At 40.7% G+C, this 25,338-nt stretch overlaps 2 protein-coding genes across 2 annotated transcripts in view; both read right to left on the reverse strand.

Moving 5' to 3' along the window:
- The window catches only part of LOC311141230 (NLR family CARD domain-containing protein 3-like), a 15,296-nt gene extending 2,003 nt beyond the window's left edge, over positions 1-13,293 (reverse strand). The window contains exons 1-4 of the mRNA XM_084176493.1: positions 12,772-13,293; positions 10,396-12,187; positions 2,698-2,871; positions 841-1,014 (exon numbers count right to left, since the gene is read on the reverse strand). Of these exons, the coding sequence (XP_084032619.1) occupies positions 841-1,014; positions 2,698-2,871; positions 10,396-12,187; positions 12,772-12,982 (2,351 nt within the window). The 5' untranslated portion in view covers positions 12,983-13,293. The remainder of the gene's footprint in view (positions 1-840; positions 1,015-2,697; positions 2,872-10,395; positions 12,188-12,771) is intronic.
- Positions 1-24,616, reverse strand: part of LOC311141354 (NLR family CARD domain-containing protein 3-like) — a 171,349-nt gene extending 146,733 nt beyond the window's left edge. Inside the window, exon 1 of the mRNA XM_084176651.1 lies at positions 24,465-24,616. The gene's annotated coding sequence lies outside the window, so the exon portion shown is untranslated. The remainder of the gene's footprint in view (positions 1-24,464) is intronic.
- Positions 24,617-25,338: the final 722 nt, after the last annotated feature.

Below are 25,338 nucleotides of genomic sequence, written 5' to 3' on the forward strand. Positions count from 1 at the left end.
TGTGTGTGTGTCCAGTGTTTGTGTGTCCAGTGTTTGTGTGTCCAGTGTTTGTGTTTGTGTGTCCAGTGTGTGTGTGTGTTTTCAGTGTGTGTTTGTGTGTGTGTGTGTCCTTTGTGTGTATGTGTCCAGTGTGTTTGTTTACAGTGTTTGTGTGTGTGTGTGTGTGTGTGTGTGTGTCCAGTGTGAGTAAGTCTGTGTGTTTGTGTGTGTCCAGTGTGTGTCCAGTGTGTGTGTGTTTGTGTGTGTGTCCGGTGTGTGTCCAGTGTGTGTGTGTCTGTGTGTGTGTGTTTCCAGTGTGTGTGTGTGCGTGTGTGTCCAGTGTGTGTGTGTGTGTGTGTGTGTGTGTGTGTGTTTGTCCAGTGTGTGTGTGTGTGTCCATTGTGTATGTGTCCAGTGTGTGTGTGTATGTCTAGTGTGTGTGTGTGTGTCCTGTGTGTGTGTGTGTGTGTGTCCAGTGTGTGTGTGTTTGTCTAGTGTGTGTGTGTTTGTCCAGTGTGTGTACTGATACACATACACACACACACACTGGACAAACACACACACACACACGACACACGACACACACACACAAACACACACTGGACACACACAGGACACACACACACACACACCGGATACACACACACACACACACACACACACACACACACACACATTGGACACACATACACACTGGACACACACACACACACACAGACACAGACACAGACACAGACACAGACACACACACACACACAGTCTTTATATAACTTAGTCCAAGTGGTGGTCAGAATGTTTGTCTTAACTAGCCTGATAATTCAACATGTCTGATATGAACATTGACATAAACCCTCTACATACTTGAGTTTCTCCAGTCTACAGTGTGGATCCTCCAGTCCAGCAGAGAGCAGTCTGACTCCTGAGTCTCCTGGGTGATTGTAGCTCAGGTCCAGCTCTCTCAGGTGTGAGGGGTTTGACTTCAGAGCTGAGACCAGAGAAGCACAGCCTTCCTCTGTGACTAGACAGCCTGACAGCCTGCAAAGAGTCAAATCATATTAAAACCACACTGCTATTCTTTGGTGGAGAAAATATATTTTTTAAACATTTTCAGATACATCAGTGTCCTGAAACCTGCCATATCTACTCATAATGTCACGCTCGTCGTTAAGAGAGGAGGACCAAGGCGCAGCGTTGAATGCAAACATTTTATTTAATTTGAATGAACACACGAACAAAACAACAAAACGAAAACGTGACGTCCCTGGTTACATACACGAACCAACACGGAACAAGAAACCACAAATAATGAATGCCTAACGGCTACCTAAGTATGACTCCCAATCAGAGACAACGAGCTACAGCCGTCTCTGATTGGGAGCCACCCTGGCCAACATAGATATACAACAACTAGAACATAAACAAATGAAAACTCACACCCTGGCTCATCATACTAGAGTCCCCAGAGCCAGGGCGTGACACATAAATTATATTATTATTAAATATAATTATTATTATTAATTAAATTAATATCTATTCATATATAGTAGTGTTTAGAAACATGTTATCTACTGTTAATAATGATAAATTAATGTATATACAGTACCAGTCAAAAGTTTGGACACACCTACTCATTCAAGTTTTTGTTTAGTTTTTTTAAAACTATTTTTCTACATTGTAGAATAATAGTGAAGACATCAAAACTATGAAATAACACATATGGAATCATGTAGTAACCAAAAAAGTGTTAAACAAATCAAAATATATTTTAGATTTTAGATTCTTAAATAGCCACCCTTTGCCTTGATGACAGCTTTGCACACTATTGGCATTCTCTCAACCAACTTCATGAGGTAGTCACCTGGAATCCATTTCAATTAACAGGTGTGCCTTCTTAAAAGGTAATTTGTGGAATTTATTTTCTTCTTAATGTTTGAGCCAATCAGTTGTGTTGTGACAAGGTAGGGGTGGTATACAGAAGATAGCCCTATTTGGTAAAAGACCAAGTCCATATTATGGCAAGAACAGCTCAAATAAGCAAAGAGAAACAACAGTCCATCATTACTTTAAGACATGACGGTCATTCAATAAGGAATATTTCAAGAACTTTTAAAGTTTCTTCAAGTGCAGTCGCAAAAACCATCAAGGGCTATGATGAAACTGGCTCTCATGAGGACCGCCACAGGAATGGAAGACCCAGAGTTACCTCTGCTGCAGAGGATAAGTTCTTTAGAGTTACCAGCCTCAGAAATTGCAGCCCAAATAAATGCTTCACAGAGTTCAAGTCACAGACACATCTCAACATCAACTGTTCAGAGGAGACTGTGTGAATCAGGCCTTCATGGTCGAATTGCTGCAAAGAAACCACTACTAAAGGACAACAATAAAAAGAAGAGACCTACTTGGGCCAAGAAACACGAGCAATGGACATTACACAGCTGGACATTTGTCCTTTGGCCTGGAGTCCAAATTTGAGATTATTGGTTCCAACCGCCGTGTCTTTGTGAGAAGCGGTGTGGGTGAACGGATGATCTCGGCATGTGTAGTTCCCACCGTAAAGATGTTTCTAAACACTACTAAATGAATCCTTGTGTGTGTGTGTGTGTGTGTGTCCAGTGTGTGTGTGTGTGTGTGTGTGTGTGTGTGTGTGTGTGTGTCCGTGTCCAGTGTGTGTGTGTGTCCAATGAGTGTGTGTTCATTGAGTGATACAGGAATACTGACCTCAGAGTCTCCAGTTTACAGTGGGGATTCCCCAGTCCAGCAGAGAGCAGCTTCACTCCTGAATCCTTCAGGTCATTGTTACTCAGATCCAGCTCTCTCAGGTGTGAGGGGTTTGACTTCAGAGCTGACACCAGAGAAGCACAGCCTTCCTCTGTGACTAGACAGCCTGACAGCCTGCAAAGAGTCAAATCATATTAAAACCACACTGCTATTCTTTGGTGTTGAGTAATTATCTTTCTGTGAGTAGATAACATGTTTCTAAACACTACTGAATGAATCCCAATGATGCCATGATTGAGAAGGATCATGAATGAATCATGAATAATAATGAGTGAGAAAGTTACAGAGGCTACAACAAAACATGCTAACCTCTCTCCATTAACATCAAATAAAAGGTGACATTCTATAATGAAACATTCAATCTGATATCAAAATTGCTGGAGCATAGCACCAAATGTAAAACTGTAAGCTTCACTGTCCAAACACATATGGTGTGGACTATGTGTGCCTGGTAAACACATGTGGATCTGGTGAACAGTTATCACTTGTTGACCAACTACAGGAATACTGACCTCAGAGTCTCCAGTTTACAGTGGGGATTCCCCAGTCCAGCAGAGAGCAGCTTCACTCCTGAATCCTTCAGGTCATTGTTACTCAGATCCAGCTCTCTCAGGTGTGAGGGGTTTGACTTCAGAGCTGAGACCAGAGAAGCACAGCCTTCCTCTGTGACTAGACAGCCTAACAGCCTGCAAAGAGTCAAATCATATTAAAACCACACTTCTATTCTTTGGTGGTGAAAATAGTGGCAATATATTTTTACAACATATTCAGATATATCAGTGTCCTGAAACCTGCCATATCCATTCATAAATGAATGTATCATTATTAGAAATGATCATAATATTGCTTGTAGAGAGAAACATGTATAGTACGAATATTTGAGTAGACTGACCAGAGCAGTTTAAAAAGCAGTATCAGTCAAAAGACAGACAGTGAGGTATCAGATTTAGATTGTATTGAGTATACAGTCCACACCATATCTATTTTGACAGTGAAGCTAACATTTTAAATGTGGCTCTATACTCCAGCATTTTGGATTTGAGATCAAATGTTTCATATGAGGTGACAGTATATAATGTCACCTTTTATTTGAGGGTATTGTCATACATATCTGTTTCACCGTTTAGAAATGAAAGCACTTTATATATCTAGTCCCCCACTTTTGAAGAAGTCATAAGTATTTTGATAAATTCACTCATAGTGTATTAAAGTAGCCAAAAGTTTAGTATTTGGTCCCAAACTCGTTGGTTGCATTTGCAGTTTGTTTTGGTTGTGTTTTGGGTTATGTTTTGTCCAATAGTAACTGAATGGTGGATGATGACTGGAGTAATTTTCTGTCTAAGTGAGTAGATAACATGTTTCTAAACACTACTAAATTAATCCTGATGATGCCATGATTAATAAAGATCATGAATGAATCATGAATAATAATGAGTGAGAAAGTTACAGAGGCTACAACAAAACATGCTAACCTCTCACCATTACCAATAACAGAGGGGGTATGATCCTTGTTCCTCTGTAACTTTCTCATTCATCAGCATTCACGATTCATTCATGATTATTCATAATCATGGTAGCATCCACATGAATGTAGAAGTGTTCAGAAACATCTTCTATTCTTACTGACAATACAAGTGAAGTGACTCCAAAATGACAGGACATTATTCACCATTCAGTTTCTATTAGGAAAAATATAATCTATAACAAAACCAAGACAAACTGCAAATGTATTCAACAAGTTTGTAGAATCACAAGCTTGATGTAATCACTTCAGGCAAAGAATATTGGACCAAACACTAAACTTTTGACTAAATTAATTTTTCTAAATAATTATGACTTTTTCAAATGGGAGAACTACATAATAAAGTACTTTCATGTCTAAACGGTAAAATATACAGTATATGTATGAAAATCTTTAAATAAAAGGTGACATTCTGTACTGTTGCATAATATCAAACATTGTATCTAAAAACCAAATATAAAACTGTAAGCTTCACTGTCCAAACACATATGGTGTGGACTATGTGTGCCTGGTAAACACATGTGGATCTGGTGAACAGTTATCACTTGTTGACCAACTACAGGAATACTGACCTCAGAGTCTCCAGTTTACAGTGGGGATCCCCCAGTCCAGCAGAGAGCAGCTTCACTCCTGAATCCTTCAGGTCATTGTTACTCAGAACCAGCTCTCTCAGGTGTGAGGGGTTTGACTTCAGAGCTGAGACCAGAGAAGCACAGCCTTCCTCTGTGACTAGACAGCCTGACAGCCTGCAAAGAGTAAAATCATATTAAAACCACACTGCTATTCTTTGGTGGTGAAAATAGTGGCAGCATATTTTTTTCAACATATTCAGATATATCAGTGTCCTGAAACCTGCCATATCTACTCATAAATGAATGTATCATTATTAGAAATGACAAATTATCAATGTATTGCTTGTAGATAGAAAAATGTATATTACGAATATTTGAGTAGACTGACCAGAGCAGTTTAAAAAGCAGTATCAGTCAAAAGACAGACAGTGAGGTATCAGATTTAGATTGTATTGAGTATACAGTCCACGCCATATCTATTTTGACAGTGAAGCTAACATTTTAAATGTGGCTCTGTACTTCAGCATTTTGGATTTGAGATCAAATGTTTCATATGAGGTGACAGTATATAATGTCACCTTTTATTTGAGGGTATTTTAATACATATCTGTTTCACCATTTAGAAATGAAAGCACTTTATGTATCTAGTCCCCCCATTTGAAGAAGTCATAAATATTCTGACCAATTCACTTATAGTGTATTAAAGTAGTCAAAAGTTTAGTATTTGGTCCCAAACTCGTTGGTTGCATTTGCAGTTTGTTTTAGTTGTGTTTTGGGTTATGTTTTGTCCAACAGTAACTGAATGGTGGATGATGACTGGAGTAATTTTCTGTCTAAGTGAGTAGATGACATGTTTCTAAACACTACTAAATTAATCCTGATGATGCCATGATTAAGAAAAATCATGAATGAATCATGAATAATAATGAGTGAGAAAGTTACAGAGGCTACAACAAAACATGCTAACCTCTCACCATTACCAATAACAGAGGGGGTATGATCCTTGTTCCTCTGTAACTTTCTCATTCATCATCATTCACGATTCATTCATGATTATTCATAATCATAGTAGCATCCACATGAATGTAGAAGTGTTCAGAAACATCTTCTATTCTTACTGGCAATACAAGTGAAGTGACTCCAAAATGACAGGACATTATTCACCATTCAGTTTCTATTAGGAAAAATATAATCTATAACAAAACCAAGACAAACTGCAAATGTATTCAACAAGTTTGTAGAATCACAAGCTTGATGTAATCACTGCAGGCAAAGAATATTGGACCAAACACTAAACTTTTGACTAAATTAATTTGTCTAAATAATTATGACTTTTTCAAATGGGAGAACTACATAATAAAGTACTTTCATGTCTAAACGGTAAAATATACAGTATATGTATGAAAATCTTTAAATAAAAGGTGACATTCTGTACTGTTGCATAATATCAAACATTGTATCTAAAAACCAAATGTAAAACTGTAAGCTTCACTGTCCAAACACATATGGTGTGGACTATGTGTTCCTGGTAAACACATGTGGATCTGGTGAACAGTTATCACTTGTTGACCAACTACAGGAATACTGACCTCAGAGTCTCCAGTTTACAGTGGGGATTCCCCAGTCCAGCAGAGAGCAGCTTCACTCCTGAATCCTTCAGGTCATTGTTACTCAGATCCAGCTCTCTCAGGTGTGAGGGGTTTGACTTCAGAGCTGAGACCAGAGAAGCACAGCCTTCCTCTGTGACTAGACAGCCTGACAGCCTGAAAAGAGTCAAATCATGTTAAAACCACACTGCTATTCCTTGGTGGTGAATATAGTGGCAGTATATTTTTTCAACATATTCAGATACATCAGTGTTCTGAAACCTGCCATATCTACTCATAAATGAATGTATCATTATTAGAAATTATCATAATATTGCTTGTAGAGAGAAAAATGTATAGTACAAATATTTGAGTAGACTGACCAGAGCAGTTTAAAAAGCAGTATCAGTCAAAAGACAGACAGTGAGGTATCAGATTTAGATTGTATTGAGTATACAGTCCACACCATATCTATTTTGACAGTGAAGCTAACATTTTAAATGTGGCTCTGTACTTCAGCATTTTGGATTTGAGATCAAACGTTTCATATGAGGTGACAGTATATAATGTCACTTTTCATTTGAGGTTATCTTCAAACATGTCTATTTCACCATTTAGAAAAATAAAAGCACTTTATGTATCTAGTCCCCCTATTTGAAGAAGTCATAAGTATTCTAACTAATTCACTTATGGTGTATTAAAGTAGTCAAAAGTTGAGTATTTTGTTCCAAACTCGTTGGTTGCATTTGCAGTTTGTTTTGGTTGTGTTTTGGGTTATGTTTTGTCCAATAGTAACTGAATGGTGGATGATGACTAGAGTAATTTTCTGTCTAAGTGAGTAGATAACATGTTTCTAAACACTACTAAAGTAATCCTGTTGATGCCATGATTAAGAAAAATCATGAATGAATCATGAATAATAATGAATGAGAAAGTTACAGAGGCTACAACAAAACATGCTAACCTCTCACCATTAAGATCAAATAAATGGTGACATTCTGTACTGTTGCCTAATATGAAACATTCTATCTCAAATCCAAAATGCTGGAGCATAGCACCAAATTTAAAACTGTAAACTTCACTGTCCAAACACATATGGTGTGGACTATGTGTTCCTGGTAAACACATGTGGATCTGATGAACAGTTACCACTTGTTGACCAACTACAGGAATACTGACCTCAGAGTCTCCAGTTTACAGTGGGGATTCCCCAGTGCAGCAGAGAGCAGCTTCACTCCTGAATCCTTCAGATCATTGATACTCAGGTCCAGCTCTCTCAGGTGTGAGGGGTTTGACTTCAGAGCTGAGACCAGAGAAGCACAGCCTTCCTCTGTGACTAGACAGCCTGACAGCCTGCAAAGAGTCAAATCATATTAAAATCACACTGTTATTCTTTGGTGGTGAAAATATATATTTTCAACATTTTCAGATAAATCAGAGTCCTGAAACCTGCCATATCTATTCATACATTTATATATACATACTACTACCAGTCAAAAGTTTAAACACACCAACTCATTCAAGGGGTTTTCTTTATTTTTACATTGTAGAATAATAGTGAAGACATCAAAACTATAACATAACACATATGGAATCATATAGTAACCAGAAAAGTGTTAAACAAATCAAAATATATTTTATATTTGAGATTCTTCAAACAGCCACCCTTTGCCTTGATGACAGCTTTGCACACTCTTGGCATTCTCTCAACCAACTTCATGAGGTAGTCACCTGGAATGCCTTTCAATTAACAGGTGGGTCTTCTTAAAAGTTTTTTTTTAATGTGTTTGAGCCAATCAGTTGTGTTGTGACAAGGTAGGGGGGTATACAGAAGATAGCCCTATTTGGTAAAATACCAAGTCCATATTATGGCAAGAACAGCTCAAATAAGCAAAGAGAAACGACAGTCCATCTTTACTTTAAGACATGATGGTCAGTAAATACGGAACATTTCAAGAACTTTGAAAGAATCTTCAAGTGCAGTCGCAAAAAATATCAAGCGCTATGATGAAACTGGCTCTCATGAGGACCGCCACAGGAATGGAAGACCCAGAGTTACCTCTGCTGCAGAGGATAAGTTCATCAGAGTTACCAGCCTCAGAAATGGCAGCCCAAATAAATGCTTCACAGAGTTCAAGTCACAGACACATCTCAACATCAACTGTTCAGAGGAGACTGTGTGAATCAGGCCTTCATGGTCGAATTGCTGCAAAGAAATCACGACTAAAGGACCCCAATAAGAAGAAGAGACTTGCTTGGGCCAAGAAACACAAGCAATGGACATTAGACCTGTGGACATTTGTCCTTTGGTCTGGAGTCCAAATGGGAGATTTTTGGTTCCAACCGCCGTGTCTTTCTGAGAAGCGGTGTGGGTGAATGGATGATCTCTGCACGTGTAGTTCCCACCGTAAAGCATGGAGGAGGAGGTGTTATGGTGTGGGGGTGCTTTGCTGGTGACACCGTCTGTGATTTATTTAGAATTCAAGGCACACTTAACCAGCATGGCTTCCACAGCATTCTGCAGCATTACGCCATCCCATCTGGTTTGGGCTTAGTGGGACTATCATTTGTTTTTCAACAGGACAATGACCCAACAATCTTCCAGGCTGTGTAAGGGCTATTTGACCAAGAAGGAGAGTGATTGAGTGCTGCATCAGATGACCTGGCCTCCACAATCACCCGACCTCAACCCAATTGAGATGGTTTGGGATGAGTCGGACGGCAGAGGGAAGGAAAAGCAACCAACAAGTGCTCAGCATATGTGGGAACTCCTTCAAGACTGTTGGAAAAGCGTTCCAGGTGAAGCTGGTTGAGAGAATGCCAAGAGTGTGCAAGCTGTCATCAAGGCACAGGGTGGCTATTTGAAGAATTTCAAATAACAAATATATTTGATTTGTTTAACACTTTTTGGGTTACTACATGATTCCATAATTGTTATTTCATAGTGTTGATGTCTTCACTATTATTCTACAATGGAAAAAATAGTAAAAATAAAGAAAAGCCATTGAATGAGTAGGTGTGTCCAAACTTTTGACTGGTACTGTACATAAATGAATGAATGTATCATTATTAACAGTAGACAACATGTTTCTAAATTAATCATTGTGTGTCCAGTGGGGGGGTGTCCAGTGGGGGGGTGTCCAGTGGTGGGGGGTGTCCAGTGGGGGGGTGTCCAGTGGGGGGGTGTCCAGTGGTGGGGGGTGTCCAGTGGGGGGGTATCCAGTGTGGGTGTGTGTGTGTGTGTGTGCGTGTGTGTGTCCAGTGGGGGGTTGTCCATTGTGTTTTTGTGTGTGTGTGTGCCCAGTATGTGTGTGTGTGTCCCCAGTGTGTGTGTCCAGTGGGGGTGTGTCCAGTGTGTGTGTGTGTGTGTGTGTGTGTGTGTGTTTCCAGTGTGTTTGTGTGTGTGTGTGTGTGTGTGTGTGTCCAGTGTGTGTGTGTGTGTGTGTGTGTGTGTGTGTGTGTGTGTGTCCAGAGTGTGTCCAGTGTGTGTGTGGTCATTGAGTGATACAGGAATACTGACCTCAGAGTCTCCAGTCTGCAGTGTGGATCCTCCAGTCCAGCAGAGAGCAGTCTGACTCCTGAGTCTCCTGGGTGATTGTAGCTCAGGTCCAGCTCTCTCAGGTGGGAGGGGTTTGACTTCAGAGCTGAGACCAGAGAAGCACAGCCTTTCTCTGTGACTCCACAGCCTGACAGCCTGCAAAGAGATCATCATGATTTCACAAACACACTGTTAATTTAACACCAGTAGTGTAGAAGGACAATGGCAGATGCATTTGGTTTATTCTCTTAAACTACATATAGATTCATCTTCCGTCTCCTAGAATTGTATGGTCATATTGTTATACTAATGTGAACATCAATGCATTGATTCAATATGTTTCTCAATAATACATATATTTCTCTAAACTGAATATTTCTTCCTGATGATTAGTACTTAAATGTCATTTTATGTACTCACAGAGCAGCTCTGGAGGCTTTGACCACTGGCAGCAGCCTCAGAAGACCTTCCTCTGATCTGGAGTATTTCTTCAGGTCAAACACATCCAGCTCCTTTTCTGAAGTCAGCAAAACAAAGACCAGAGCTGACCACTGTGCAGGTGACAGTTTGTCTTCTGAGAGACTTCCTGATCTCAGGAAGCTTTGGATCTCCTCCACTAGAGAATGGTCATTCAGTTCATTCAGACAGTGGAACAGATTGATGCATCTCTCTGGAGAGGGATTCTTCCTGATCTTCTCCTTGATGTACTTGACTGTTTCTTCATGGCTCTGTGAGCTGCTTCTTGTCTTTGTCAGTAGACCTCGTAAGTGTTTCTGATTGGACTCCAGTGAGAGGCCCAGAAGGAAGCGGAGGAACAGGTCCAGGTTTCCTGTCTCACTTTGTAAGGCTTTATCCACAGCACTCTTGTAGACAGTAACTTTAAGCTTGTGTCTGATCCTCACAGAAAAGTTGCTGGCCGTTGATTGAGATTCATCCATTAGATTCTCATTGTTGTTGATGAATGAGAGGAACACATATACAGCAGCCAGAAACTCCTGAATGCTCAGATGCACGAAGCAGTACACCTTGTCCTGGTACAGCCCACATTCCTCTTTAAAGAGCTGTGTGCACAATCCTGAGTACACTGAGGCTTCATTGACATCAATGCCAGCCTCTTTCAGGTCTTCTTCATAGAAAATCAGATTGCCATTCACAAGCTGTTGAAAAGCCAGTTTTCCCAGTGACAGAATGCTCTCTTTATTCCAGTGTGGACCTGTCTCTTCTTTCCCAAGATACTTTTCATTCTTCTGTTTGGTATGAAACTCCACAAGGTGTGAGTACATCTCAGTCAGAGTATTTGGCATCTCTTCTCTCTTATGTTTCAGCATGTGTTCAAGGACTGTTGCAGAAATCCAACAGAAGACTGGAATGTGGCACATGATGTGGAGGCTCCTTGATGTCTTTATGTGTGAGATGATTCTTCTGGCCAGGTCCTCATCACTGAATCTCTTCCTGAAGTACTCCTCCTTCTGTGGGTCATTGAACCCTCGTACCTCTGTCACCTGGTCAACACACCCTGAAGGGATCTTATTGGCTGCTGCAGGTCGGGTAGTTATCCAGAGGAGAGCAGAGGGAAGCAGATTTCCCTTGATGAGGTTTGTCAGCAGAACATCCACTGAGGTTGACTTTGTGACGTCACAACAGATCTTGTTCTTCTGGAAGTCTAGGGGCAGTCGGCACTCATCCAGACCATCAAAGATGAACAGAACTTTGTACTTGTCGTAGTTGGAGATTCTTGATTCTTTGGTTTCGATTGAGAAGTGATTGAGAAGTTTAATCAAAGTGTGTTCATCCCCGTTCATCAAATTCAGCTCCCGAAAAGGGAATGAAAATACAAATTGGACATCCTGATTTGCTTTTCCTTCAGCCCAGTCCAGAATGAACTTCTGCACAGAGACTGTTTTTCCAATGCCAGCGACTCCCTTTGTCAGCACAGTTCTGATAAGTTTGTCTTGTCCAGTTAAGGGTCTGAAGATGTCGTTACATTTGATTGCAGTCTCTGGTCTTGCTTGTTTCCTGGTTGTTGTCTCAATCTGTCTCAGCTCATGTTCATTATTGACCTCTCCTGTTCCACCCTCTGTGATGTAGAGCTCTGTGTAGATCTTATTGAGAAGTGTTGGGTTTCCTTGTTTAGCGATCCCCTCAAATACACATTGAAACTTCTTCTTTAGATTAGATTTGAGTTCACGTTGGCAAATCACAGCAAGCTCATCTGAATTAAGAAATAACATAATAATAACATTAATATTATGTCTGTTTTAATGGCTACAGTATTGTAAGACTGTCTTATACAATTTAAATGATAATCATTTATTCTCTTAACTGTCTGTATAAATCTGTAAATGTTTTCATAATGTCACTGGTGTGACTGATTTATATCATTATTGGTATTATTGATGGCATTAATAATGCTCTCTCTCTCTCTCTCTCTCTCTCTCTCTCTCCTCTCCCTCTCCCTCTCCCTCTCCCTCTCCCTCTCCTCTCTCTCTCTCTCTCTCTCTCTCTCTCTCTCTCTCTCTCTCTCTCTCTCTCTCTCTCTCTCTCTCTCTCTCTCTCTCTCTCTCTCTCTCTCTCTCTCTCTCTCTCTCTCTCTCTCTCTCTCTCTCTCTCTCTCTCTCTCTCTCTCTCTCTCTCTCTCTCTCTCCAACACATCCCTGCTGCCACTTGATGAGGTCACTAGGTGTTGTGTTAAGGCTGCTACAATATCATTGAGTTACACAGCTACTTTAGCTGTACTTTAGCTACAGCTTTTAAATGTTCTAAAACAGCTTTCAACATGAGGCAGACAGCTCTTACTTTTCTCCAGTGTGTCAGCAAGCTCCTTCTGGTTCATTTTCCTCAGGACGTGCAGTGTGATCTTCAGAGCCCCCTCTCTGGCACTGCTCTCCTGCTTCTCATCTTCAGCATCCACCACTTCCTTATCCTGCTTCTGACTCTCAAAGCCTTCTGGGAGTTCTGGACTAAGAATCCTCTTGAACATCTTCAGCTCCTTCTTCACAAATGTCATGATATTCTCTTCAAGCAACTGAAATAAATCAAGTAAATAAGTTAAAAGAGACAAAATGCTTTCTCATTAACACATTAATGAATGATTGACAGATCAACTTTACTTGAGGTAAACAAAAACAAATGTACATGACAGGACCACATACACTGAATATGGAGGCCAGGTCTGTTTGATGACTCTGGGAAGACTGACCACTGAGAATCTCTGAATCTGATCTCTCCTGTTGGTTTCTGTGGACAAAACATCAGATTACATTTCCTCATCCAGGGAGTACACACACACACACACACACACACACACACACACACACACACACACACACACACACACACACACACACACACACAGAGGGAATGATGTGTTAGTTTAATATTGTTTTAGGACTATGAAAATGGAAAAAATAATTAGCCTATGGATTATGAAAACAACAAAAAGAAATGGTAAAATGGGAGAGGAGAAATGACTAGAGACAGTGTTGTTTAACTCACTGACCATGACCCATGAGTTCTTCTTACCTTTGTTCACTAGAAAAGTCTCCCTCTCTAAAGTTTCGAGGTGGATCCATAGACCGGTCACTCTTCATGGACACACAGCTGGGTACAGGGGAGGCTGGTCTCTCCTGCTTGATTGGGCTTCAACACAACAGAGACAAACATTACATCTCTCATCTACTCTGAGCTCAGATGGGGAAACATAAGAAGAGTTTCATTCCAAAACGCTATAAATCCATTTTCAGAAATGTTTGTAAATTAGCTTTTATTGTTTAAAGAAATTATGAAAGAGATTGGTGTAATTTTTCACTATCTAATCATGGTATGGGGTTGTTCAATGACAGACATGTATTTGTTTAAAATCTATCACTTGATGGTTTCATTTCAGAGAGACAAATAATCAAATGTTTTTTTTTGCAAAATCCAATAAATTCAGAACAAAGTTGACTACAAATACAAAGTTGCCAATGTCTTTGCAATTGATTCAAACAAGGGACGTATAAAAATGTGCTTCAAATGAAAACCGAGATGACTGCATTACAATATAAACAGTAGGCTATAGGCCTATTTCAATCATATTGGAATATATTCCATGTTCAATATATTTAGTTATATTTTACTACTTGTAGACTACTGTCTGCAATTTGTCTCAATATATATTAGATTCAAGATGGCGAAGTAGTGCAGTTCTGTTTTTGTCGTGTGTCTGTAAATAGCCTGTAAATACCCTGTTTTTATTTTATTTTTCGTACATATTTCCCTATCAGACTTTTCATCCTTCTACAAAATATACTTTCCTGCAACCCGCCTCACTCAATGTGGAACGGATTCTATTATTGACTTACCTTTTATCTAGAATCTCCAGTTGAAACTAGCTAGCCAGCTAACTAGCTACTTGCTATTAGCCACAGCTAGCGGTATTTCACCCAGAACATTGGATTTGTTTTTTTTTCTGCGGGATTAATTTTAATCACTGGACATTAATCACCGGATATTCGGCCAGTCTGCACAGCGCGTTATCGACCCAGAACATATCAGTTTTTCCGCCGGAATCACTGAATCACTGGACCTTTAACTCCAGATTCATCGCTACCAGCTAGCTACAACAAAATGGACGCTGTGGTCTGGCTAATCATCCTGAGCTAGGCCCATCTCCCGGCTATCTACCTCTCTGTCAACTGGACGGGACCACCTAGTGTTGACACGGAGCCCCGCCGATCCTACACGACTGGTCTGCCGACGAAATCGTCTGATGTGGTTACGACGTTAACCACGAAGATTCCATCTGCTAGCCCCGGCCCGCTAGCACACGCTAGCCGTGGCCTCTTACTCGCTAGTGCTTTACCACCGGACCTTATGATAACTCAGCTATACAGCTGATGTCTGCTGGACTGTTCCTTTTTACGGTACTACATCCTGTTTGTGTTTAGCCTCAGCCCAAACATGGTTAGCTTATTGTTGTTTGGGTTATTTCTAATTGTACTATTTCACTGTAGATCCCCCAGCCCAGCTAAACCTGCCTTAGATAGCTCCTTTGTCCCACCCCCCATACACGCGGAGACCGACTCAATTGGTGCCTCTAGTGATACTATCTCTTTCATTGTTACCCAACGCTTAGGTTTAGCTCCGCTGTACTCATATCCTTCCATATCCTTGTCTGTACATAATGCCCTGAATCTTTTCTACAACACCCGGAAATCTGCCCCCTTTATTCTATGTACCCAACGCACTAGAAGACCAGTTCTTAAAGCCTTTAGCCGTATCCTTATTCTAGTCCTCCTCTGTTCCTCTGGTGATGTAGAGGCTAACCCAGGCCCTGCAGCCCTCAGTATAACTCCTACTCCCCAGGCGCTATCATTTGCTGACTTCTGTAATCGCAAAAGTCTTGGTTTCTTGCACGTAAATATCAGAAGTCTACTTCCTAAGTTTGAGTTATTCACTGCGTTAGCACACTCCGCCAACCCTGATGTTCTAGCAGTGTCTGAATCCTGGCTCAGGAAGGCCACCAAAAATTCTGAAATTTCCATCCCCAACTATAACATTTTCCGTCTAGATAGAACTGCCAAAGGGGGTGGAGTTGCAATCTACTGTAGAGATAGCCTGCAGAGCTCTATCATACTATCCAGGTCTGTGCCCAAACAGTTTGAGCTTCTACTTCTAAAAATACACCTTTCCAGAAATAAGTCTCTCACTGTTGCCGCTTGCTACAGACCCCCCTCAGCCCCCAGCTGTGCCCTGGACACCATATGTGAATTGATTGCCCCCCATTTATCCTCAGAGTTCGTACTGCTTGGTGACCTAAATTGGGATATGCTTAATACCCCGGCCATCCTACAATCCAAACTAGATGCCCTCAACCTCACACAAATTATCAACGAACCTACCAGGTACAACCCTAAATCCGTAAACATGGGTACCCTCATAGATATCATCCTGACTAACATACCCTCTAAATACACCTCAGCTGTCTTCAACCAGGATCTCAGCGATCACTGCCTTATTGCCTGCGTCCGTAACGGGTCCGCGGTCAAACGACCACCCCTCATCACTGTCAAACGCTCCCTAAAACACTTTAGTGAGAAAGCCTTCCTAATTGACCTGGCCCAGGTATCCTGGATGGATATAGATCTCATTCCGTCAATAGAGGATGCCTGGTTGTTCCTTAAAAGTAATTTCCTCTCAATCTTAAATAAACATGCCCCATTCAAAAAATACAGAACTAAGAACCGATATAGCCCCTGGTTCTCCTCAGACTTGACTGCCCTTAACCAGCACAAAAACATCCTGTGGCGTACTGTATTAGCATCAAATAGCCCCCGCGATATGCAACTTTTCAGGGAAGTTAGGAACCAATATACACAAGCAGTCAGGAAAGCAAAGGCTAACTTTTTCAAACAGAAATTTGCATCCTGTAGCACTAACTCCAAAAAGTTTTGGGACACTGTAAATTCCATGGAGAATAAGAGCACTTCCTCCCAGTTGCCCACTGCCCTGAGGCTAAGAAACACTATCACCACCGATAAATCTACAATAATCGAGAATTTCAACAAGCATTTTGCTACAGCTGGCCATGCTTTCCATCTGGCTACCACTACCCCGGCCACCAACTCTGCACCCTCCGCTGCAACTTGCCCATGCCCCCCCCACTTCTCCTTCACACAAATTCAGACAGCTGACGTTTTGAAAGAGCTGCAAAATCTGGACCCCTACAAATCAGCTGGGCTAGACAATCTGGACCCTTTCTTTCTAAAACTAGCCGCCGAAATTGTCGCAACCCCTATTACTAGTCTGTTCAACCTCTCTTTCATAACGTCTGAGATCCCCAGAGATTGGAAAGCTGCCGCGGTCATCCCCCTCTTCAAAGGGGGTGACACTCTAGATCCAAACTGCTACAGACCTATATCCATCCTGCCCTGCCTTTCGAAAGTATTTGAAAGCCAAGTTAACAAACAGATCACCGACCATTTCGAATACCACCGTACCTTCTCCGCTATGCAATCCGGTTTCCGAGCTGGTCATGGGTGCACTTCAGCCACGCTCAAGGTCCTAAACGATATTATAACCGCGATTGATAATAGACAGTACTGTGCAGCCGTCTTCATCGACCTGGCCAAGGCTTTCGACTCTGTCAACCACCGCATTCTTATTGGCAGACTAAATAGCCTTGGTTTCTCAAATGACTGCCTCGCCTGGTTCACCAACTACTTCTCAGATAGAGTTCAGTGTGTCAAATCGGAGGGCCTGTTGTCTGGACCTATGGCAGTCTCTATGGGGGTGCCACAGGGTTCAATTCTTGGGCCGACACTTTTCTCTGTGTATATCAATGATGTCGCTCTTGCTGCTGGTGACTCTCAGATCCACCTCTACGCAGACGACACCATTTTGTATACATCTGGCCCTTCATTGGACACTGTGTTAACAAACCTCCAAACGAGCTTCAATGCCATACAACACTCCTTCAGTAGCCTCCAACTGCTCTTAAACACTAGTAAAACTAAATGCATGCTTTTCAATCGAGCGCTGCTGGCACCCGCCCACCCGACTAGAATCACCACTCTCGACGGGTCTGACCTAGAGTATGTGGACAACTACAAATACCTAGGTGTCTGGTTAGACTGTAAACTCTCCTTCCAGACTCACATAAAGAATCTCCAATCCAAAGTTAAATCTAGAATCGGCTTCCTATTTCGCAACAAAGCCTCCTTCACTCATGCTGCCAAACATGCCCTCGTAAAACTGACTATCCTACCGATCCTTGACTTCGGCGATGTCATTTACAAAATAGCCTCCAACACTCTACTCATCAAATTGGATGTAGTCTATCACAGTGCCATCCGTTTTGTCTCCAAAGCCCCATACACTACCCACCACTGTGACCTGTACGCTCTTGTTGGTTGGTCCTCACTACATGTTCGTCGTCAAACCCACTAGCTCCAGGCCATCAATAAATCACTGCTAGGCAAATCCCCGCCTTATCTTAGCTCATTGGTCACCATAGCAGCACCCACCCGTAGTCTGCGCTCCAGCAGGTATATCTCACTGGTCATTCCCAAAGCCAACACCTCCTTTGGCCGCCATTCCTTCCAGTTCTCTGCTGCCAATGACTGGAACGAATTGCACAAATCTCTGAAGCTGGAGACTCTTATCTCCCTCACTAACTTTAAGCATCAGTTGTCAGAGCACCTTACCGATCACTGCACCTGTACACAGCCCATCTGAAATTAGCCCACCCAACTACCTCATCCCTATATTGTTATTTATTTTGCTCTTTTGCACCCCAGTATCTCTATTTGCACATAATCTCTTGCACATCTAGCATTCCAGTGTTAATACTATTGTAATTATTTTGCACTATAGCCTATTTATTGCCTTACCTCCATAACTTGCTACATTTGCACACACTGTATATATATTTTCTGTTGTATTTTTGACTTTGTTTTTTTACCCCATATGTAACTCTGTGTTGTTTTTATCGCACTGCTTTGCTTTATCTTGGCCAGGTCGCAGTTGTAAATGAGAACTTGTTCTCAACTGGCTTACCTGGTTAAATAAAGGTGAAATAAAAAAATTAAATAAAATGATGTGTAGCCTAACATGTGCCCAATGATGTGCCGAATCTGTGATTTAGTACATTTTTATTGTGTAAGCATTAGAATAAACTACCTCAATTTTTGTAGCCGTAGGTAGTAATATCTTTCTAGAAGCTGATCCGTGGTCAGTATTGTGAAATAATTATAATGTTAAGGAAAGATTTGAATGGAGAAAACTGATCCGAGAGCAGCGCTCCCTTTCTTTCGATCCTATCAGTATCGATACATGCTCCACCGGACGTGATACCTTGTCATGCTGCTGATCCAGTTTCTACTGGTCTGCCTGCGGATCTGGAACTCTGACCTGTTCACCGGACGTGCGACCTTGTCCCGAACCTGCTGTTTCGACCCTCTCTCTCTCTCTCTCTACCACACCTGCTGTCTCGACCTCTGAATGCTCGGCTATGAAAAGCCAACTGACATTTACTCCTGAGGTGCTGACGTGTTGCACCCTCTATAACCACAGTGATTATTATTTGACCCTGCTGGTCATCTATGAACATTTGAACATCTTGAAGAACGATCTGAACTTAATGGCCATATCCTCTTATAATCTCCCCCCAGCAATGAGAGATAAAAATGACTTCCTTAGTTGTTAATTTTGAAAATGTTCTGTCTTAAGTAGTTTAACAAACTGACACATTTTCATGTTAGTCATTAACAACTTTATATGGAAGGAGTGCTTTTGATTTGAAGGCCTGCACATGTGCAGTTCAGCACAAGACGACCATTAGACCCAATGACGTATTTCTGCGCATGAGCTTCAAATGAAATCAAATTGTATTTCTCACATGCGCCGAATACAACAGTGGTACACTTTACCGTGAAATGGTTACTTACGAGCCCTTTCCCAACAATGCAGAGTTAAAAAGTCACAAAAATTAGCTAAATAAAAAAGGAAATAGTAACATAATAAAATAACAATAAGGTAGTTGAGGTAATTTAGGAAATATGTACATGTAGGTAGGGGTAAAATGACTAGGCAATCAGAATAGAGATTACAGCTCCTCATCCAGGGAGTGCACACACACACACACACACACAAACACACACACACACACACACACACACACACACACACAGGGAGGGAATGTTGTATTTGTTTAATATTGTTTCAGGACTATGAAAATGGAAAAAAGGTTTAGCCTATGGATTATGAAAACAACAAAAAGAAATGGGAAAATGGGAGAGGAGAAATGACTAGACAGTGTTGTTTAACTCACTGACCATGACCCATGGGTTCTTACCTTTGTTCAGTAGAAAAGTCTCCTTCTCTAAACACTATAGAACGATCCATAGACCAGTCACTCTTCATGGACACACAGCTGGGTACAGGGGAGGTTGGTCTCTCCTGCTTGATTGGACTTCAACACAACAGAGACAAACATTACGTCTCTCATCTACTCTGAGCTCAGATGGGGAAACATAAGAAGAGTTTCATTCTAAAACGCTATAAATCCATTTTCAGAAATGTACAGGGGAGGCAACAACAATCACCCCATTATACCCATTTGGTTTGTAACTCAGTGAACCTGCGCAGCATTCGCTCAATTTGATGCCTACGAACGAAGACTTCGATGCATATCAAATTATCAAATTACACAGCAGCCTTTTAGAAACAACAAGTCCTCAAAGAAAAGGTTCTTTCTTAATTAAAAAATGTATTCTGGCTGTTTAAATCGCCCACATCTTGAAAAAGAGGACAGGGACATGCGTTTTATTTAAGATTGTACACTTTTTTCTTAAAACAAATATGGTTAACCATGACCAGAAAATGTTTAATGTTTGATGGCTATCCGCCAGCCATCGCCTCTAAAACTGTCTCACCTCACTATTGGTGACCACAACATGTTCTCAGGTGAACAGTGTGCGCGCTCACCAAGTAGCCATAACCTTGTTAATAATAAGTTACCTGAGGTAAACCTACAGGGTTAACGCTCACCAAGTAGCTGTAACCTTGTTAATAATAAGTTACCTGAGGTAAACCTACAGGGTTAACGCTCACCAAGTAGCTGTAACCTTGGTAATAATAAGTTACCTGAGGTAAACCTACAGGGTTAACGCTCACCAAGTAGCCGTAACCTTGTTAATAATAAGTTACCTGAGGTAAACCTACAGGGTTAACGCTCACCAAGTAGCCGTAACCTTGTTAATGATCAGTTACCTGAGGTAAACCAACAGGGTTAACGCAGGCAGGTCTCATTGATAACAATAGTGAAGCTGGCATTGTGATGCAGAACAATGGGCTGGGAATAGAACGTTCTGAAGGCGAGTCGGTGTCACGGAGCTCAACAGAACTAATGAGCTGGTAGGGTGAAAAATACCCTAAAATAAGGCCAGTTTTTTCGCAATTACATCATAACCAGGGACAGAAGGTAATATTATGAAACTGGGCTCCATGGCGGATGCAATGAACTAATTTTATCAGAAATAAACGTTGTAAAAAATGTCACTTGAGGCGCCCCGAAAATAATATTCAAAAATTCAGTCCTTGGACACAGAGGGGTTAAACACTAAAGTTACCGTCCATCTAGTGAAGAGGAGAACCGGACAGAGGGATGGTAGGTAGCCAGCATCCGTCAACCAGAGAGGGAAATGCCCTCCACGGTATTTAACAGGTGGAAGAAACAACCCGGGAGCTCCATCGGTCCACAAGAAATGCAGGCAGCCGGTGATGATGTAGTGGTAGCTAGGATAACTAGGATGCTGCTGGTAGAGTAGCTAGCTTAGCTAGCTGTACCGACTAGCTTGGCTAGCTAGCAGGTCGTTCGTCTGTCCCTCGAGGATGATGACGAATCCGGTGAACCACAAGATGAAACAAGGATAGCGACTGAAAAGGATCTGGCTACACTCATACTGTCACTGACCATTACGCAAAAAAGCTAATTGAACAATAAACTTCGGTGTCTCAACACTGTAACGAACTCCGTCGTTATTCCCCAACATCACCTCAGCCCACTCTGCGCGTAACTGGACAATATGCTTGGCGCCAAACCGTACGTGGACGCGGACAGTTCCAGAACGCGGACATGAGCAGAGCAACACAATACATTTACATTTTAATCACTTAGCAGACGCTCTTATCCAGAGCGACTTACAGTTAGTGAGTGCATACATAACCCAGTCTTTATACTGGCTTACATTAGTAATATTCATTTATTTATTTTTATATGTAAAACAAACATTAAAAGTTTTTTTATAACAATATTTTGAGATCTGGGCCCATATCCACAAAGTGTCTCAGAGTAGAACATTGGTCGTATAAGTGCTGAGAATAAAGACATTTTACACTCATGGGTATAAATTAAAGCTATGCATGAAGCCTCTAGTCCCACCTAGTCGGTAGATATTTAGGACACCTCATGAGCTGTCCTAACCAGTTAAGAGTTAACAGCAGGTGTCTTGATAATACTATAGAATAATGCAGTGAGTCAGTGGTTCCTGCGCCACATGTAATTGCTTTGGAGTAGTTAAAATAATGTTTCTATATTTCTATATGATCAATCCATAAATAATATAGACCTACATGCAACAGTTTCTCTTTAGCTTTTGACAATGATTTATGTATAATAATTATGTATAATAAATGTTGGTGATTCAATAGCCTAGTTAATCATTGCATGTCTTTTAACACACTATCTATGTTTTGCTCAGTCTGGCAGTTACCCAGAACTATCATAGGCTCTCTCTCTTGTGGCTGCTGCTGATGACAACTGAATGTATGTTATCATAATAATGATGTCTGCATAACATTTTGTCTTCATTTTGGCAGATTAACTCATGCTTATTTCTGAATATTAACTCAGGTTTTCGCCCAGCGGCAAATGAGTTGGAGCTGTGGCAGGCGTTGGACCTGTGGCCGAAAAGTGTCCAGTTTGAATCCCGGGCCGGGCGCTGGAAAGAACGGACGGAATTTATCTGACCCCTGGAGGGCTGCTGGGTCCACGTCCTCAAAACATTCACCTTTCGTTGGGCCCTTGAGCAAGGCCCTTAACCCCACAACATGCTCTTTATCCAGGGGCGCTGCACTGCAGCTTGAACCTGTGCTGGTCTCAACTGTATGTGTGAGGTCTGCTGTTTGGGGGGGTTATGAACGGAGCAGAAAATACATTTTTGTTGTTTGCTGGAACTAATGGACAAAGTTGTACTGTATTGTAATGTATTGTATTGTAAAGAAGTCAGCCAGAGTTGACGTGGGCCATCGTTCGAACAAAGAGATGCCTCCCTGGCCACCAGTGTGTTTGAATATAACGAAGATAAATTCTACCCCTCATACAATGCTTTTATACACAGTAATTACTTTTTTATATAATAATATTAATTAATTATACACATTACATTTTGGATAGATAGTACTCAGACATCTATAGTGTTTACAGTAATGACTATTACCGATCATGATCTTTTTTAATCCCACCTCTCTGGTACTCTCAGCCCCGCCCACCTATCTCCGTAGAACATCCTCTTTTGATTTCCACCTGCCATATTTTTTTCAACTGCGCTGTCATTTCCTACATGCATTTTTAGCCTTTCTAGTCGCATAGTATCCACAGACTGTAAGTTAAAGATACATATTTTTCATAAGAGTATTGTTCTATTGTTGATTGACTGACTATGGCTTTCCAAACCCCCAGCACTGCTATTTCTAAGGATAATTTTTAATGAATATTGGGATTTTACAACCATTCCAATTTTCCTATAAATTATATTCTTTGCAAAAAATATTCCTATTTAATAGTAGTAGCCATAATTCATAAATGGCACCATGCAGGGTTCTATATGGAACCATTTTGGTTCAGTGAAGAAGAACCTCTAGAGTTCTGATCAAAGAACCCTATAAAAGGTTTCTATATAGAACTTTTAGTGGTTCCACATATTAAGCAAGCGATAGAAACCTTTTTGGTTTAAACAGGAGTGAAGAGTGTGTTGATATAATGGTAATATTGTCAACATTTTTACACATGAAGGTACCCATAAGCAATCATTTCTGACGAAAAATAACAAATGTGAAAAAGATTGTGGATATAACGTTTTAGACAACATCTCACCTCTTAGCTTTGGTGTCTTGTTCCCCAGAGAGACTCATTTTAGAGGCAGGGCCCCCCTCCTCTCTCTCCCCAGAGAGACTCATTTTAGAGGCAGGGACCCCCTCCTCTCTCTCCCCAGAGAGACTCATTTTAGACCACTGACGTCTAAACAGAGATGCAGCATGTTGGTTGTGGTGAACACAGTGACAACTAATTATTGAAGGTCAATTGTTCTATTTTATCTCTTAGAAATAAAACATTTACTAACAGATACGTCCGAACAGTCAGGTGATTTAATGCAATCACATCAACATGTAGTCATGACTGATATTTTTCACCTTTTCTCCATGTAGTGAAGCTATTAATAATAATAATAATAATAATACTAATAATAATAATAATGTCTCACTTTCTCTTGTAATAATTCCACTCATTCTAGTGTGTTGCTTTGTTCAACAGGTCTGCTATTATTATGATATTATTGAATTTAATTCATAATATCAATGTTAAGAAAAGTACGTTCAGGTTTCATACCAAATTACACAGGAAGCAGGAGCTCATTGTAATTTTGAAAACAACAAATGTTCTGATATTCTGAAAGATGATTTAGAACTATGATACATTAACATTTTTACAAATTGTAAAATAACCACGATATACGAATCCTATAATACGAGATATGAACAATATGTTTTTGAATCTGACTTGCCTACGCCCAGTTAGCGCCATTTTGTATGATTGAACTGACACGTACCTGTCCCAGGTGAAATGGACTGTTAGATCTGAGTGTTTTACTGTCATTCTCTATACTATAATAACACCATATATTTAATTTCCCTACACACTTTACAATAATCCCTTGGAAGATTCTTACCTTGTAGCCTGTATTCACAACCAGAACATGTCAAGTCATTGAGATATTTTCCGTTGTGCTGAGAGAGCACCTTCCTGATGACAAGTGGCTCTGTATCTATGTTCTAGGTACAGTTGATCTTTGGATGCAATAATATCTGGTCAAAGTCTAGTGGCACAGCACCATAGTATAGCATTAACAGAACAGTAGTTTAACCTTTGGCCAGTAATGGCCATGGCATACTATAAAATGTAGAATCATTATGAGGGATCCAGTTTCAGCATATCTCTAACATTGAAGTATACAGTGGGGTCCCACATTATTAAATTAAATGATTTTATACTAATACAATTGCTCAGAGAAAGAGATTTTGTTTAAAAAGTAATACTTTTATTCTCAAAAAGGTAGGGGTCAAAATTGGCTCTCCCTTTCAATTCCTCCCTTGCGAGGATAACGGCACTGAGCCTTTTTCTAAAATGTTTTGAGTTGGAGTGATATTAGACCATTCCTCCATACATAATCCTTCCAAATGACCAACTACAGGAAGGTAAAGGTACAACTAAACACACAATAAAGAAACAAATCTCCTTAACTGACGGGAGGCTTGAATCTTAGTCATTTACCCACCGGCCTCTTACTACTATCCCAATGTATACATTCTACCAACATCATACATAAATAATCCCTGGTAGGATCCTTACTACTATCCCAATGTATACATTCTACCAACATCATACATAAATAATCCCTGGTAGGATCCTTACTACTATCCCAATGTATACATTCTACCAACATCATACATAAATAATCCCTGGTAGGATCCTTACTGCTATCCCAATTTATACATTCTACCAACATCATACATAAATAATACCCCCGAGTGGTGCAGTGGTCT

This window comes from Coregonus lavaretus (genome assembly GCF_964263955.1).
Source record: "Coregonus lavaretus genome assembly, chromosome: 2".
Classification (NCBI taxonomy): Eukaryota; Metazoa; Chordata; class Actinopteri; order Salmoniformes; family Salmonidae; genus Coregonus; species Coregonus lavaretus.